We start from the raw sequence: 18,814 nt of genomic DNA, 5'->3' as shown, positions 1-18,814 counted from the left end.
GCCCAATTGGCACTAAGGGGCCTAAAGTGTGCCAAAAAAAAAACATCCCCCACACCATTATACCATTGCATTAATGAGAAATTGAGCAGGTGTTCCTAATAATCCTTTAGGTGAGTGTAGGTTAGCTCCAATACTAACATACTTCAGGATAAAAGACCTACATAGACACCGATTTGACAAAGCAGTCAATGCTGCATCTGTGTGTCTTTGTTCAGGATTAATAGAAGAACCAATAGGGGTGTTTGATTATGTTTAAATCTAAATTCTGCTGGCGGATGGCATTTGAAGAACAGAACTGATTAGCCTGATTTGTAATTTTTTTTAATGGGCTGCCATTTTTATTTTATTTTCACTAGTGTGCTTGTGATCAAACACCTTACGATTAAAAATTTAACTGATTTAAAGATGATGCATCATAACATTATGCATTATGTTGGTAATGACACAGCTCAGTAACAAGGTTCTAGATGAAACATTTCTACAGATTTGTCCATGAAAGTGTTGTGTAAAATGATTTGGACAACAAGTTTCTTCAATACTTTTAACAGGTTGGCCTTTCATATTGGACTTGTTGCATATGGTGTGTTGATATTGTAAGGTATTTCTCTATGTTGTGTATTATTAACCCTGATCGATGATGGTAAATGGAGAGCATTGCTGCATGCTGCCTCAGGAATAGTTTTTTCCCAGAAATGATTAATTTGCCAATATATTGAGAAATCAATACTTACTGTTTGAAATTGTAATGTAGACGTATTAATGTGCTTTTATGGTTGTAGAGCGGGACATTCAAAAGCACCTAATCTGCCACATGTATTTTAATGCAAAGGCCTTTTTTTATTTCAAATCTCATTTGTAATGCACATTGAATAGAAATAAATGCATTTCAGTTTGTTCAATATTTGGATCTTATGTATATTTTATGTACCCACTGTTATATAATATGCAGATGATATTAAGTAGTTAATTGTTATGGAGGCCATTAACAACATGGGTATTAGGACCATGCGGTCGTGTCTGTTTCTCACTGCTTTCTCCACCTTCCCAACCTTCCCTGTGGGGGAGCAGAAGTGCTCATAGCAGCTAAGCCAATGGGAAATGGACAATTCAGTCAGCAGAAGTCAGAAATGTTGTTAAACCTGTACTGACAGTCAGGGTGAGTTCTCTCACACAAGACACAAGATACAAAAACTGACTTGCTTTGTGGGGGAAGCGAATTAAACCGCTCTGCCCCACTTATGGTATTCAACTAAATGCATTTCTAATCTAAACCATTGTTTTAGACATTAGATATGGGGACTACCTCAGACCAGAAGGAAGGGTACATGCAAAATGGGTAAGTCACTTAAATATAGATGAATTCATATTGTCATTGTAAGTAAATGTAAGAAATCTGTTCTTAAACATTGAAGGAAGTTTAATTCAGAACTGGTGTTATGGTATACATTATGCTATGATTAAGTTAAACTAGCCTCTGTTTTTATATATTAAAAGTGGAGAAAATACAAATACAACACATAGCATAGGAACCATTGTTGGTTTAGAGATTAATGTACGAGTAGTTGGAAAAATTCAACATTGTTATGAAGTAGACAACAGTAGGACACGTGAGAAATCCTTGTGTATCACTTCTGTATCGTGTTCTGTGAAAAGAGGATTTCAGAAAAAAAGGAAGTTGAAGTTAAACTGATTTCCTGAAGTTTCGTCAACCTTCTTGACTAATATTTGAAACCTAGTAACTGATCACAGCGACTGTTCGCAATAATGACATCTCTCATGTCCTGTCACCTGATATTAATGTACTGTCAGATTGTTTTGCCATTTACACCTGACACAATGATAGAGGTCGTGTATAGCCTTTCGGTGTTAGTTTTAAAATATAAAGTAAACATTTTGAAAAGGCAAGTCTATATCTCAACAATGGATATTCATAAATCATATGTAGTACATATAGGATCTTGTGTGATTTCGAACAATGCCACTACACATTCTCCTTCAGGCCTTGTTTTTAATATTATTAACACATTTGGATATCATCATTACGTTGCATTCAAATTATAAAGTTTATCGGATGGACTGTAATGCAATAACAATACTACTGTAATACACAGTCCTAATGTTGCTTCATATATATAATTTGTCAAAAATGATGCTCTAGATTCTTTGTTTCTAAAAATAATAAGCTCTCAAATGTACAGTTAGAACAATACTGAAAGACATTTGTCTGAGATTGTAAGATTGGGTTTTCATTGTCTGACTGCCTAGGTGTAACTGAGTCAGATGCTGCCTAAAACTGTACCTCAACAAACATCCTTTAGTACATTTGTACTGCGTATGTTGTCACAGGTTAGAAACACACACTATACAAATATAAATGTAATTCACGCTAACTACAGATCTAAAAAATTGTGGTGGTTCTAATATGATTCACAGATGCTCCAGTCATTAAGCTGACAAACAAACTTGCTGACTTGTTACCTGCGTAGAATCAGATGAAAACAAAACCAGATTGTCTAGTCATTGATGCCACGTGTAATTACCACATGTACTGACATAACAAAAGGTTAAAAGAAATGTTTAAGGCATCAGGAACCGGTTTTAGTTGTGTATTGCACTTCATAGGTCAAGGTTATTTTCTCCAAAAAATACACACTGGTAAAGGCTGCAACTGGGACGGTACCCTTAAAAATGTCCAAATAAGTATACATTTGGTCCCACTATGTAACCTTAAGATACATATATGCACTATTTAGGTTCAAATGTGTACTTTTAAAAGTGTAACATCACAGTGACAGATCAGGTACCTTTATTTCTGAGAGTGATGATATTTTTTTCAGTCATGCATAGCAAAATTTATGCAAATTAAAAGTCCAGGGCTTTCACTTGCTTCTGAATTAACGTGGAGATATAATGACTGGATGAACGAAAGCAAAGATATCATTAAAACTCAATTTTTAATGAAAATTACTTCCACCATGGGCACTGCAGATTTATTATCTAAATTAATTGCATTATAGGATTATTTCTGTTATTTATTTTTTTTTGTTGGTTTAGTTAATATCAACTTACTGAGGTTTTACTAGCAAAAAAAAGTGTATTTCACTTTAACAAAAACTTGGGCCGCTTTTCTACTGTACATAAAGCGGTAGGATTGTGGGCGGTCCGTTTAAGCACCTCTCAGGTGTAGAGGCTACGTCATTACGTAAGGCGCGCTCTAATTGGCCGGACGGATTCTGTTTAGGCATGAAGGTGCTTTGCTTTGCTGTGGTGTGGTAGAGTGTCGTCCTTGTCGTTTTAAAGTTGCAAAGCGAACATTAATATTACTGTAAACAAATTATAATACCCTCGGGCAATGTTTCCGCTTTTATCATAAATAAAAACAGCGCTTTGTTTCTGACACGCAGCTAGTTATTGGTGAGAAGGTGAGTTCAGCATGTTTACATGTCATTATTTACATATCTTCACGAAGAGCGATGTGATGGGCGTTAGCCCTGTTTTACATGCATCTACATCTACTGGTTTAACAACACGTTAGCAAATACTCGAAACTATTACATCGAAAAATTAAAAAAAATTATGTGTAAGTTAGTTGTATGCATATTCGACAAGTCTCGCTGTCTTTCTGTCTGTGTATGTCTATCTCAAAATAATACATAATATTTGATAATATTTCATAGTAAAAATACTTATTTATTGTTACTATTCCTAATTTAATCCCAATTTAAAGCATTACATTATTTCTCAGTGAGTTTGTGTACATTAATAAAAAAACAAACTAATTTGACCAATTTAGTATCTTAAATAATTTTAAAAATGTGAGAAAACATTACATTTCTAATAATGGCTAAAAGTGCTTTATATCAGTCTTACCTGATATTATAGCACCATATAATTTGCAATCAATATTGTGCTGGTTTTTACCACAAACATTTTGTCTGCGAAGAATGTGTCACTCAATATCACAGATGAATGTATCTAGTTTTGTTTGTTTTGTATTGATTGACATCAAAGATTGTAAGAAGTTCAGTATTTATTCTGAGTATAGTTATCATAGACAGCACACTAATATATTACACTGAATAAACAGCACTTACAGGCAGCTATCTTCTTTGCTACCATTAGTTTGTAGTGTGGTCTTTCAGATTTTTTTCTTGAAAATGTTACTCTACTTTATGGTAGAAAATATAAAAATACAAATACAAAATCTGTGTCATTTAATGTGGTTTATTAATCATTACACTTCATGTATTAATGTGTAGTTGCATCACTGAAATCAAATAAACCCTGAAAATGTGTACCAGGGAGCTTTGCTTTAACATTTGCAATTTTTCCTGCAGGTTTTCAGAAAACGGCAAGACATCTGCCTTAATTCCAGACATGGAGCTTAGGGAGGAGTGGCAAGATGAGGAATTTCCCAGGTAATCCGTTCTAACAAGTACACACACCTATATATCTATGTCTGTCTCTTACTACTGGAGTTGTAATGACCTCAGAACAGCTTAACTGAATTCACTTTTATTTTGCAATTTCTGCTAAATATTACTCTATTTGACTTAAAGGGGACATATCATGAAAATCTGACTTCTTCCATGTTTAAGTGCTATATTTGGGTCCCCAGTGCTTTTATCAACCTAGAAAATGTGAAAAAGATCAACACAAAAACTTAATTTTGGTAAACCTGCAAGCATGTGAAACAAGAGGTCATTGAAATTTGGCTCCCCTTGTGATGCCAGAAGGGGATAATACCGCCCCTTAATCTGCACTATCCAACCACGGCACTGCCATTTAGTGCAGAGATCAGCTCATTTGCATTTAAAAGCACACACCCAAAACGGCACATTTTTGCTCACATCTACAAAGTTGCAGTTTTATAATGCTATAATAAATTATCTATAGGGTTGGTATTCTAAGCTAAAACTTCACATACATACTCTGGGGACACCAAAGATTTATTTTACATCTTAACAAAGTCTTGTGAAATGTCCTCTTTAATGTTTTTAAAATAAGTAAGTTTATTCAAAAGTATTAACATAAGTGGTATAAACAAAAATATTAATACAAAATATTGAGTATACAAATTGTGACCCTGGACCTAAAACTAGTGACACAGGTATATTTGTAGCAATAGCCAACAATACATTGTGCGAGTTGATTTTTTTTAATAGGATATTTAGTAAAGATCATGTTCCATGAAGATATTTTGTACTGTAAATATAACAAAAATGTATTTAATATTAGTATTATGTGTTGGTGAGGTTTTTAAAGGCAATTTTCTCAATATTTAGATTTTCACATTTTATTAAATATTTTAGATTTTCAAATAGTTGTGCCTCAGCCCACTATTATTCGATCTTAACAAACCATACATAAAAGGAAAGCTTATTTTTTTCATATATAAATCACAATTAAATTTTTTTGAAAACCCTTAGCACTGGTTTTGTGTTCCAGGGTAGCAATTATTGTAGTAATAATTTTTAAGCATTTGTTGCTTGAAAGTGTTTTTAAAAAGTAAATACCACTTGTTTGGATATTTGTTGTTGTTTTTGTAGTAATATTTGTATTAAATATTTTGCAGGCCCCTTCCTGAGGATTCACACGATCCTGGCGAGGAAGCTGAAAGCTCTGAAGCTGATGAAAACAGACCTGGTAATTTCTCCATTTCATTTTTGCTTGAAATATTCTGCCCTTTTTATTCCTCTATATTGACTTTGTGTGTTTGTGATAAGCTGTTAGAGATAGTGCTATTGTAGTTCTCAACTCTGCCGACACACCCATAGTCTGCTTTACGACAGCCTGATGCAAAATACACACAAAAAATCAACCGTTGGCTAAAGTCACCAGTTCAAATTTCATTGGCTGGTTCTGTTTGAGGCACTTACTATAACTTTATATTTTGTGTTATGTCATTAAAAACATGTCAATATCCACATTTCTGCATTTTTACAGTGAGGAAAAGAAATATTTGAAACCTGCTATTTTGCAAACTCTCCCAGTTAGAAATCATAGAGGGGTCTGAAATTGTCATCGTAGGTGCATGTCCACTGTGAGAGACATAATCTAAAAAAAAGTATGATTTTTTTAAAACTATTTATTTGTGTGATACAGCTGCAATAAGTATTTAAACACCTAAGAAAGTCAATGTTAATATTTGGTACAGTAGCCTTTGTTTGCAATTACAGAGGTCAAATGTTTCCTGTAGTTTTTCACCAGGTTTGCACACACTCCAGGAGGGATTTTGTCCCACTCCTCCACACAGATCTTCTCTAGATCAGTCAGGTTTCTGGCCTGTCGCTGAGAAACATGAAGTTTGAGCTCCCTCCAAAGTTTCTCTATTGGGTTTAGGTCTGGAGACTGGTTAGGCCACGCCAGAACCTTGATATGCTTCTTATAGAGCCACTCCTTGGTTATCCTGGCTGTGTGCTTCGGGTCATTGTCATGTTGGAAGACACAGCCTCGACCCATCTTCAATGCTCTAACTGAGGGAAGGAGGTTGTTCCCCAAAATCTTGCAATACATGGCCCCGGTCATCCTCTCCTTATATATAGTGCAGTCGCCCTGTCGCATGTGCAGAAAAAACACCCCCAAAGTATGATGCTACCATCCCCATGCTTCACAGTAGGGATGGTGTTCTTGGGATGGTACTCATCATTCTTCTTCCTCCAAACACGTTTAGTGGAATTATGACCAAAAAGTTTTATTTTGGTCTCATCTGACAAAATGACTTTCTCCCTCTGGATCATCCAAATGGTCATTGGCAAACTTAAGATGGGCCTGGACATGTGCTGGTTTAAGCAGGGGAACCTTCAGTGCAATGCATGATTTCAAACCATGACGTCTTAGTGTATTATCAACAGTGACCTTGGAAACGGTGGTCCCAGCTTTTTTCAGGTCATTGACCAGCTCCTCCCGTGTAGTTCTGGGCTGATTTCTCACCTTTCTTAGGATCATTGAGACCCCACGAGGTGAGATCTTGCATAGAGTCCCAGTCCGAGGGAGATTGACAGTCATGTTTAGCTTCTTCCATTTTCTAATGATTGCTCCAACAGTGGACCTTTTTTCACCAAGCTGCTTGGCAATTTCCCTGTAGCACTTTCCAGCCTTGTGGAGGTGTACAATTTTGTCTCTAGTGTCTTTGGACAGCTCTTTGGTCTTGGCCATGTTAGTAGTTGGATTCTTACTGATGTATGGGGTGGACAGGTGTCTTTATGCAGCTAACAACCTCAAACAGGTGCATCTCATTTAGGAAAATAAATGGACTGGAGGTGGACATTTTAAAGGCAGACTAACAGGTCTTTGAGGGTCAGAATTCTAGCTGATAGACAGGTGTTCAAATACTTATTTGTAGCTGTATCATACAAATATATAGTTTTAAAAAATCATATATTGTGATTTCTGGATTTTTTTTTAAAGATCATGTCTCTCACAGTGTACATGCACCTACGATGACAATTTTAGACCCCTCCATGATTTCTGGGTGGGAGAGCTTGCAAAATTGCAGGGTGTTCTTTCTTTTTTTTTTTTATGTGCCCTCATAATCTTTAATCAAAAATGTAAATCTACACCCCTCCTCGAAACGATCTCTCTCTACTTCTGGTCATATGGTATGGCAGGTGGGCAGGGTCCGGGAAAAGATCGCAGCGATTAGCAATTAGCAACATGACCCAACTTCAAACGATCCAATCAGATCTCAATGGGCGAATTCAAGTGCAGCCCTACCTTTTTTCATTTCAAAAGACGTTTCACTCGGCTATACGTCACCACGGGGAAATAAGACAACTGCTAATTCCGTTTCATGGCGACTTTAAAAAAAGATTTTTGCCTCAGTGTTTGTCTCTTATTTGTTATTTTTTTTCTCTGCTAGCCCCACCAACCAGTCTGGCCCTGACAGGCAACAGTGTCAGAAAGAAGCGTCTAATGGCACCTACTCTCAGTATAAATTTGGACAAAACCTCGACTGACCGGAGCTTGAAATCAGAAGAGTTTGAGGCTTCTGCCCTGTCGCCATCTTTTGACGATGACCCAGAAATGGACATTAACCTGGAGGCCTTAGAAACGCCTTCAGACAGCGAGTCTTACAACTTTCCAGACAGTATACGTGAGTTGGAGTGGGAAGGTATTAACTCGTTTCAATACTAAATTGACTTGTACATGCCTAAAACACAACGATGCCATTAGAAGAACCATTTTTGGTTTCCCAAAAGACTATACAGTCCAGTCTAAAGCAATGGTTTTCCCAAACCTTGGAGTCCCCCCGAACCTCTACATCCATTTTTCCTTTTGATGTTGAGATAAAATAATTATTTTACAAGAGAATATTTTAACTACCTTTTTTTGGCATTGTAAGCAAATGATTTTTTAAAGTATAACATGTTGTTAAAATTATTAGTGGAAGGTTTTATGCATCTTTATTTGAGCTCAAAGCATATCGGATCCTGTAAATGAAGTTTCTTCCAATGTTAAGGACTCTTTATGGAGCTATACAGACAAAAATTGTTCTTCTATGGCATCATGTAGCACCTTTATTTTTCAAAAGTGTTTTTATTTGTTTCCGAGGATTTTTGTAGGAAATTATTAAAATGTACTAGATCAGTGGTTACCAAACCTGTTCCTGAAGGTTTATCCTCCAACATACTTTAGATCCAACCCTGCTTCATCACACCTGCCTCTAAATTTTAGGCAGCCGTGAAAAGCTTGATTAGCAGGTTCAGGTGTGTTTGATTGGGGTTGGATAGGGTGACCATACATGCCATTCTTCCCAGACCCGTCCTGGCCAGGATTTCGGGTGCGTCTTCTGGAAGTCATATTTGGGGCGGCAGTGGTTGAGTGGTTCATGTGGGTTGTCTACAAATCGAAAGGTTGGTGGTTCAATCCCCGGCTCCACCGGACCAAGTGTCGAGGTGTCCTTGAGCAAGACACCTAACCCCAGCTGCTCCCGACGAGCTGGATGGCGCCTTGCATGGCTGACACCGCCGTCGGTGTATGAATGTGTGAGTGAATGGGTGAATGTGAGGCAAAATTGTAAAGCGCTTTGGATGGCCATTGGTCTATGAAAGCGCTATATAAATGCAGTCCATTTACCATTTTACCATATTTGTCGGGGAAGAATTGCACGTATGGTCACCCTAGGGTTGAAGGTGAATTCTTCAGGAAAGTAGATTTCTGGGAACAGGGTTGGTGACCACTGTATTAGATCATATTGCACAGGCAGTCTACAGTTTTTACTCTGGTCATTGCAGACGATCTTCCTAAAATGGGCAAAGCTGCGATTAGAAAGAGTAGTTTGCTAGACCAGGCAGAAATGGGACACCTGGAGTTGGATCAGGTGGACAGCAATGGCCTAAGATGGAGACGCTTCCATATTGGCGGGCAGGACTACCAAGTCAACATGAGCGTACTGGAACCTTACCTTCAAGTTCTCTCCCATGGAGGTGAGCATGTTTTGGGACAAGCAGTGAAAAGCATGCTGACTTAATAAAAAAAAATGACTGACTTGAAATTCAACCTTCTTCGTCCTAAGGGTATTACGGGGACGGATCTACAGCCATCATCATGTTTACATCCTGCTACCTACCAGAAAATACAACAGAACACTATGAGTATGTGATGGACAATCTGTTCAGGTAAAGCATGTGATGGTTTGGTATGAAATAATGAACATTGTGTTTTGAAGCAAACAGGATTTTTAGAAACTCAATAATAATGATTATGTATGGATTTAGGTACATCATTGGCACGTTGGACCTGATGGTGTCTGAGAATTACATTTTGGTCTATTTGTGTGGCATGGCACCTCGCAATAAGATGCCTGGCATTAAGTGGCTCAGGCAGTGTTACATGTCCATTGACAGACGGTGAGTAAAAGTTTATTATAATAAGCTTTATTTTTTATTTATACAGCAGTTTTTATTTAAGATAATATTGCAAAGTGTTTTACAATCGAGCAGACAAATACAACAAAGTAGTAAAAAGTAGAGCTGTCAAAAGATTAATAGTGATTAATTGCACACAAAATAAAAGTTTGTTTTTGCATAATATATGTGTGCAATTATTTTGTGTATATATAAATACACACACATGCATGCATGTGTGCATTTAAGAAACTTTTACATGTATTTATTTATTTATTTATGATATATTTATTTATTTATGATTTATTTATTTGATATATTTATTTCGATGTATTTATTTATTTATTTATTTTCAATATTTATTTATTTATTTATTTTTGATATATTTATTTATGATATATTTTATATTATATATAGATAAAAAATATATAAATAAAAACATTATTCTTAAATGTATACATGTATGTGTGTATTTATATCTACAAAATAATTACACACAGTGCACACACACATTATGCAAAAACAAACTTTTATTTTGTATGTGATTAATCTTTTGACAGCCCTATTAAAAAGTTACACTTATTTTCTTATATAAAAGCTAAAAATGTGAAATTTAAGTAACTGGTTCTTTAACAGCAAATATTTACTAATTTATTGAATCTCAATAATTCTCATGGTAAAATCGTATTATTTTTTAAAAAGTTTTTTTATGCTAAAATACTTCATCCTATTTCAGTTTATTATGTAGAGACATCTAATCTATAAATAAACCTTTTCACTAATTTGCCTATCCCAAAAAGTGTAAACACTGTGGCTTTGTGACCACTGCTATCAAAACATTTCTCTGTTTGTTTAAGCACACTGACCAGCCCAATACTAAACCATTGTCTTAACCAATGACATGGATATACTGTAGGCCGCTTATCTGCTTTCTAAATTTGCAGATTGTTGTAATGTAATGTTTAGGAAGCAATATTTTGAAACATTTTATGGTGTTAGTCACTCGAAAACTGTAACTTCATTTGTATCTAATCGACTGTGAAAATATATCACAGTTCCAGTAGAGGGCGCCTGTGTGTTTTAGATCTCATGTGGTAATGCTCTCACTTCCTGTATAACACATAACCAAGGTCTGTTCTCTTTCTTCATACCCCTCATATGAAATATGATAGGAATGCTGCGGACTTATATGTTGATAGTTACGTTATCAGAATTCAGGCAGGCATTCCACAGATAACCTCTGACCTTTTCTCAGCTGCGATAATTTTTTGGATATATTTAGAAATCGTTAGTGTGTCGTCCTTGGGGGATCGCTTTTGGAAAGTTCATAGCTCATCTGTAGGCTCTCTATAAGGCCAGTATGGGTGTTCATAATTTAAAACAATACAATAAATGTATTTGTATAGCACATTTAAAAACAATGGGAATTGTTTTGAGAAGACAAGAAACAAAATAAATTAAATGAAAGATATAAATTAAAATGAAGATATAAAAATAATCAAATAAAATTGAAGACCAAGGAAAAAATAAAATTTTCAGCGCAGATTTGAAAACAAATACACTGAAAAAAAATGATTCATTCAATTTACTCAATTTTTTTTAAGGTAAGTGGTTGCAATCAATTTATTTAAGCTACATTTAAACTAATTTTAATTAAAGTTTTTTGGTTTTGTTTTGGCTTTCTAATTTTTTTGATTAAATGTAGCTTAAATAAATTGATTGCGACCAATTACCTTTAAAAAATTGAGTAAATTAAATTAATATTTTTTTTCAGTGTAGAGTTTGGGCAGATCTTATACAGATCTGTTGCATAACTTGGGAGACTTTTCCATAACCTTGGACTGATGACCGCAAAAGCGCGATCACCCCTGTTGGGTGTCTAGTTCTTGGATCAAATAAGAAATCAGATTATCCAGATCTGAGTGCTTGAGACTGAGAAGGCAAGTGCAAAAGTTCAGACTTAAAAACAAATAGCAAAACTTTGAAATCAATCCCGTACTTGACAGGTAACCAATGAAGCGAACTTAAAACCGGTGTGACGTGATCACTTTTACACTTCCCTTTTAGGAGCCGGGCGGCAGCATTTTGAAATGTAGGCATGAAATGCAAGTCTGAGAGGCACCAATGCAAAAACAGTTGCAATAGTCAAGACAGGACGATATAAATGCATGTATGACAGTTTCAAGATTCTTACCAGACAAAAAAGGCTTAAGTTTTGCTAAGGCGAAGTTGATAGAACCAAGACTTAACCACAGCACCTATCTGCTTATCAAATTATCAAACAAAACCCCCAGATTTCTAACGCAGCTGGCTTTATGAGGTAACAGAGGATTAAGATCAAATCAGGAGAGCTGTGATCATTTGGACCAAACTAAATAATTTCAGTCTTGCTCTCATTAAGACTTAAAGGGACATTCCACTTTTTTGAAAATATGCTAATTTTCCAGCTCCCCTAGAGTTAAACATTTATTCTTACGGTTTTGGAATCCATTCAGCTGATCTCCGGGTCTGGCGCTAGCACTTTTAGCATAGCTTAGCACAATACATTGAATCTGATTAGACCATTAGCATCGGGCCAAAAAATAACCAACGAGTTTCGATATTTTTCCCATTCAAAACTTGACTCTTCTGTTGTTACATCGTGTTCTAAGACCGACGGAAAATGTGTATAGTTCCTAGCCATATTTGCCTAGAAAATCTTTAAATTTTTTAATTTTCTGTCTGTTTTAGTACACGATGTAACTTTAGAAGAGTCAAGTTTTAAATAGGAAACATATCCAAACTCTTTGGTTATTTTTAAGCGATGCTAATGGTCTAATCGGATTCAATGGCTTGTGCTAAGCTATGCTAAAAGTGGTAGCGCAAGACCCGAAGATCAGCTGAATGGTTTCCAAAATGTTAAGAATCAAATGTTTAACTCTAGGGGAGCTGGAAAACGAGCATATTTTTTAAAAAAAAAGTGGAATGTCCCTTTAAAACTTAAATTGCTAGCAAGCCAAAGTTTCAGTTCATCTAAGCAGTCTAATATAGGCTTAAAGGCAAGTTTATCGTCACGCTTTTTAGGCAAATATATTTGTGTGTCATCAACGCATAGATGAAAAGACACACCATGTCTAGATAAAATAGAACCCAAAGGTAACATGTAGTCATATAAATGATAATATACATTTCTAGTTAGGGATAATGTACTTAAATAATTTAATGTATGTTTATATTCAGTATTAATTGGTCCACTCAGCGTGTGGTCCTGATCAACCTGTTGATTTATTTGGGGATAATGACTGACAAAATATACATTATCACTTTAATTACATGACTATTATAAATGTAACCCTGGGACACAAAACCAGTCATAAGGGTCATTTCTTTTTTAATAAAAAAATAAGCTTATCTTTGATGTATAGTTTGTTAGGATATGACAATGTTTGGCCGAGATACAGCTATTCAAGGGCGTAAAAAACATCTAAATATTGAGAAAATCACAGTTAAAGTTGTCCAACTGAAGTCCTTGGCAACACATATTACGCATTATATATTTACGCTACGAAATTTACTAAATATCTTCATGGAACATGATCTTTACATAATATCTTAATGATTTTGGATATCAAAAACAAATCAATAATTTTTACACATACATTGTGTTGTTGGCTATTGCTTCCAATATAACCGTGTGACTTCTGACTGGTTTTGTGATCCAGGGTCACATTTAATTATGTGTTAACAAAGAGGCCATCAAATGCTAAGAGATACAAAAATCTGATATGGATGTCAGGAATTATATGCAACAGTTTAGTGGTTAATATGAAACTCTTATCTAAATTAGTACAATAACCTCCTGTTTTTATATAAAATCCATGTTTAATTTCTCTAGTTGTACAGCACCATTAAAAATTTTAGAAATTCAACTTTATTTTTTCCCCACATTTTAGTATAATAGAGAACTCATTAAAGTATGTTGTGACTAAAAGTATCCAAAAAAAGTATCATAACTATTTTATTTTAGCGTTTTCAAAGTATCCACACTTTACCTTGAAGTTGCGAAAATGTACTGTTGGCATTTTATCAAGCAACGTCTGAAAGTCTCACCTTGGGATGCTTTTGATCCAAAAAATGAATGGAATTTCCAATTATGTTCTTTTATTTGACTTTTTCTTTATTATTTAGTCGTGCAAGTCTGCTAAGTCATTCATTTCAAACATAATTTAATCAAATAAATTGGCATAGTTATGTTTCCAAAAGTACATCATGTTGCACTGTTTTTCGAGAAACATTTCAGTCAAGTGTTTCTAAACTTTTGAACCGTACAGAAGTGTATTGCATTCTCAGCAGTTGAGTAATCCAGATGAAGGATAAATTCTGATGTTTTATGTGAGGAATTTGTATACCCAATTCAGGGACTTTTCTATGACTTAACATTGGAGATCCATTGGCAAACGAGTAGTGTGGGATGTTAACGAAAGCCTGATTTGTCATTCCCGCTGTCTATGAGTCACTACATGAAGTCGACTGTACAGACAAGGGAAGAAAAAGCAACAAAACAAACATCATGAGACATGATATCATCGATTTAAAAAGGAACTTAAAAAAATGCTAGTGCATGTGAATTACACAAAATTGAGTTCAGATGTGGAAAAACCCTCTGATAACTTTTTTTATTATTATACTTTGTATCTAGAATAACAAAAAAATCATCAAAGGAGTTTCCCAACTCTGGATTGAGTTCAATGTATTAGTGCATTAGCACTTCAAGTATTCAGTGGAAACTCTGAGAAATTTAAACGATGTGCAATATAATCCGATCTGGGGTAGATTCTTCATATAAACCAGGCCTTTTCTGTGGTCTATAAGTAACACTTGTTTGCAATTACTAGTTAATGAGTGTTTTTATGAAAAACAAAACCCTTTAACAACATCTGGAAGACACAAAGATAAATGTAATGAAGGTAAATTGCTATACTTGATAAATCTTACATGATCCTTGGGCGATGAAACGAACAAACCAACGTTTCCAAGTTTCCGCCCTGTCTCTGTATGATTCAACCGCTTTGCCTTTCACACGGGTTAGGGTGGCGTAGCTGCCAGTCAGCGATTACTGTCTTGTGTCGTCATGTTTTGGGAATATTAGGCTAAATCTGCTCTAGTGACAGACACGAAATGATGCTATTTATGATTTTATAATTCAACTGTTTGTTCATACATCTATCTTTTCTGTTATGATAAACCCTGTGCAGATTAAGGAAAGACCTGAAGGGGCTTTTTGTGGTTCATCCAGCCTGGTACGTGAGAGCTTTAATCACAGTCATCAAACCTTTTATCAGTGAGCGCAGATACACTTTCATTCAGTAAACCGAAATGTCACGGTCATTATTAATGGATTATCGGCATTAACTCTTTTCTTCTCTCTTGCAGTGAGAAGTTTGGCAGGAAGATGCGCTTCATCCACAGCTTGCAGGAACTGGCTGAGTTTGTTCCTTTGGACCAGCTGCAAATCCCAGAATGCATCAGAGAGTGAGTCCACACATGAAGCACGGCTGCACATTATTGTTATTTCACCTGGGCACAGGGGTGTAAATAGCCCTCGGATTTGGGGCTTTAAACCTGTTAATAAAGTGTTCTTGTTTTCGGGTCCAACAAGTTGGGTAAACAGCTGTAGGTTTGTAATGTGTGGTGCAATAGCATTACATTACATAATAGTTATTTGTCCCAAACTTTAGCTGTACTGAGCAAAGTGTGACAGGGATAAACATACGAAATTCACCACACATTAAAATATCTAAAAAAAAAAATACTCAGCTCTTAAAACTCTACAATCTTATGGTTGTAATGGTTGCTGAATATTAATGTGCATTACATCAATAACAATAGTTGATTCTTTTAGTAGAAGATCCACAAACATACAAGTTACAGCCTTGCACTTGATTTAACATTTGAAATGTTTTAAACAGTCATGACGCACATGTTGACGACACAATATCAAGTACAGCTCACATCATTTCCTTGTCCCCTTCCCCCTATTTTCCTTATAATTTCCTGCAGTCTCGTTCTGAATATGCATACTTCCCGCCTGCACAGTATGCAATAAGTCTTAATACTCAGTATTTACAATACAGTAGACAAACCGTACATGCATCTGCTCCAAAAACACACTTTTCACCAGTGGCGACTCATGACTGCTCATCCGAGGGGCGCAAATTCAAAATATGTGTTCGAAGTGTTGTGTGTTGCTTGTGTTTTCAAAATATGTGTTTTTTGTATCATTTGAACCATGTGCATCACGTGTTTTGTCAAAATAAGTGCCTGCTGCACACGCGTCAAAACCGTTTATGATAAAAGAGACGCTCACGTTCACAAAATACACGCAAGACACTCCCTTAACAGTAAACTGTGATTACGCATGAGATTATGCAAGCGTCTCTTTTATCATAAACCCTTTAGACGCGTCTGCAGCCGGCACTTATTTTGACAAAACACGTGATGCACATAGGATCACTCGACGTGCAGAACACATATTTTGAAATTGCGAACCACATACATGTTGTGACGAACTTCGCATCGTGCGCCGTCGAAAAAAGAAGTCACCGGCCGCCACTGCTTTTCACGTGTTTTTTGTAAGGGTGAATTCAGTATACTGTATAACATGATGTGAGCAATATCATCATGTTTTTACATTTAAGGCAGTTTACAGTTTTTACAGTGATACTTTGAATGTATCAGACTTCAAGCACATAAATATAATAACAGTGTTTTGTTGTGCAGGTATGATGGGCAGCTGAACAGGTGAAGGTGTCTGATGAAAAACAGCAACGTGTACATACTGTATAGACTTGACACTGAGGTGATATGGATGGGGTTAAAGCTGCTGGGGTTGAAGGTCAAGCTTTAGCGCATTGACAGAAAACTGCTTCCTGACAGAGGACTCTTTGATGAAATACAAAAGGATAGTGTCTGTCAGACAGACACGTCTGGGGCATTACACTGAAGTGGATCACGTGGATCACATAAGAGGCTATTTAATGTCATTAATTTAAACTGTTACAAAACATCTCGAACATATACTGTTTCCTAGACAAGAGGGTAGAAAATCACTTTTGTATACCTTTAAAAAAGGTGTTTTAGTAATATTTGGGTATTTTGCTAAGTTGAACGTGGCCAAATAGAAGGGAATTTTCACATCAAGCCAACAAACCTGAATAACAAAGGTTATTATGATAAACATATTGTTTTAATAAGGTTGTACCTTGTTTTCTTTTTTATATGTGCACTAAGTAGTTTTATTCCAGTGTATCATACTAAGTGTAATAATTTATCTAGAAGCCATATAAATTATGATTCATATAATTCTTCAAACTAAAATCTGTTTCCATTGCCTGGCCATGTGTACAGGAGTTGTTTTACTTTATATTTTCTGTTAGGATAGATTTTGTTAAATGTTACATATGGGCTCTTTTTGTTTTAAGTTTATGCTCAATTTAGTCTATATATTTATTGACCTCAAATTTAAAGCCAACAATGGTGAATATTGGATGTTTTAATGTAAAATCAGATAAAACAAAGTTTATTTTATTTCTATAAGGTGACTTGTTACCAGTTTGTACTTCTGTAAATTTGTTACATATTGACATTAAAATGTTTATTGGGGTTTTACTTACATGTGTTGTTTGTCTTGCCTCTCATGTACTGAATTTATTGCTGCGCCTGCGCTGTCTGGGGCAATAGCAAGGTTGTTCACAGGAGGCGAGTAAAATTAGGAAAAGTTGTTTGTTCGACTTACTTCAGAGGCAATGTGCAGACCTATCGGCGAGTGACATCACATTACAGAACCTACTCATTCTTCTCTAACATTAAAATGTGTGCGTGATTAGCATATTTCAATATCAGCACCCGGTAGCGCGTTTCCATGTTTCCAACAACATTGGGCCAAATCTTATCAAATTAGTGTAAACTATTTATTTTAAATAACTTGTAATTGATAACTTGAATGAGAATATACAAAAAAGTACATTCCAAAAAATAAACTTTATTTTTAAAACAAATTTATATTATTAATATTATGTTTTGAAAATAATCCAGCTTACCATAGTCGCGTCATACAACGACTAGGGTAACAAATGGTGTTACATTAGGACAACATATAGTATGTTACGGTATGGCAACGTATGACGTGTTACGTTAGGGCAACATATGGTGTTACGTTAGGGCAACGTATGGTGTGTTACGTTAGGGCAACATATGGTGTGATATGTTATGGCAACGTATGGTATTTTACGTTAGGGCAATGTATGGTAAGTTACATTATGGCAACGTATGGGGTTACATAAAGGCAACGTATGGGGTGTTACATTATGGCAATGTATGGTGTGTTATTTTAGGGGAATGTATGGTATGTTACGTTAGGGCAAAGTACAGTAAGTTACGTTATGGCAACATATGGTGTGATATGTTATGGCAACATATGATATTTTACATTAGGGCAATGTATGGTAAATTACATTATGGCAACGTATGGTGTTACATAAAGGCAATGTATGGTGTGTTACATTATGGCATTGGCAATGTATGGTGTGTTATTTTAGGGCAATGTGTTGTATGTTACGTTAGGGCAAAGTACAGTAAGTTATGTTAATGGCAACATATGGTGTTATGTTATGACTGTATGGTGTTCTGTTAGGGCAACGAATGGTATGCTAAGTTAGGGAAATGTATGGTAAGTTAGGTTATTGGAACATATGGTGTTACGTAATGGCAACATATGGGGTGTTACGTTATAGCAACGTATGGTGTTACACAAAGGAAACGTATAGTGTGTTAAGTTAGGACAACGTATGGTATGTTACGTTAGGACAACATATAGTATGTTGTTATGGCATCGTATGAAGTGTTGCATTAGGGCATATGTGTTATTTTAGGGGAACCTATGGTATGTTACGTTATAGGAACATATGGTGTTACGTGATGGCAATGTA

The 18,814-nt window shown here is 35.6% G+C and overlaps 1 protein-coding gene across 4 annotated transcripts; it reads left to right on the top strand.

The window, feature by feature from the left end:
* Window positions 1–1,018: 1,018 nt before the first annotated feature.
* bnipl (BCL2 interacting protein like) lies at window positions 1,019–17,499 on the top strand. Of its 4 annotated transcripts, XM_073872324.1 has the most exons (11): window positions 1,019–1,156; window positions 1,284–1,336; window positions 4,338–4,418; window positions 5,576–5,646; window positions 7,862–8,113; window positions 9,237–9,428; window positions 9,518–9,620; window positions 9,720–9,851; window positions 15,083–15,173; window positions 15,265–15,359; window positions 16,608–17,499. In XM_073872324.1, exons 2-11 carry the CDS (start codon window positions 1,293–1,295, stop codon window positions 16,630–16,632), a joined length of 1,086 nt encoding a protein of 361 aa, XP_073728425.1. In that variant the 5' UTR covers window positions 1,019–1,156; window positions 1,284–1,292; the 3' UTR covers window positions 16,633–17,499. The 4 variants fall into 4 exon arrangements, with proteins under 4 accessions (XP_073728425.1, XP_073728426.1, XP_073728424.1 ...); XM_073872325.1 differs by lacking the exon at window positions 1,019–1,156 and having other exon boundaries at window positions 1,163–1,336; window positions 7,862–8,095; XM_073872323.1 differs by lacking the exon at window positions 1,019–1,156 and having other exon boundaries at window positions 1,163–1,336.
* Window positions 17,500–18,814: the final 1,315 nt, after the last annotated feature.

This window comes from Misgurnus anguillicaudatus, chromosome 10, assembly GCF_027580225.2.
Source record: "Misgurnus anguillicaudatus chromosome 10, ASM2758022v2, whole genome shotgun sequence".
Lineage (NCBI taxonomy): Eukaryota > Metazoa > Chordata > Actinopteri > Cypriniformes > Cobitidae > Misgurnus > Misgurnus anguillicaudatus.
The sequence above is the reverse complement of the archived record's forward strand: the minus strand, read 5'-3'. Positions and strand labels throughout refer to the sequence as shown.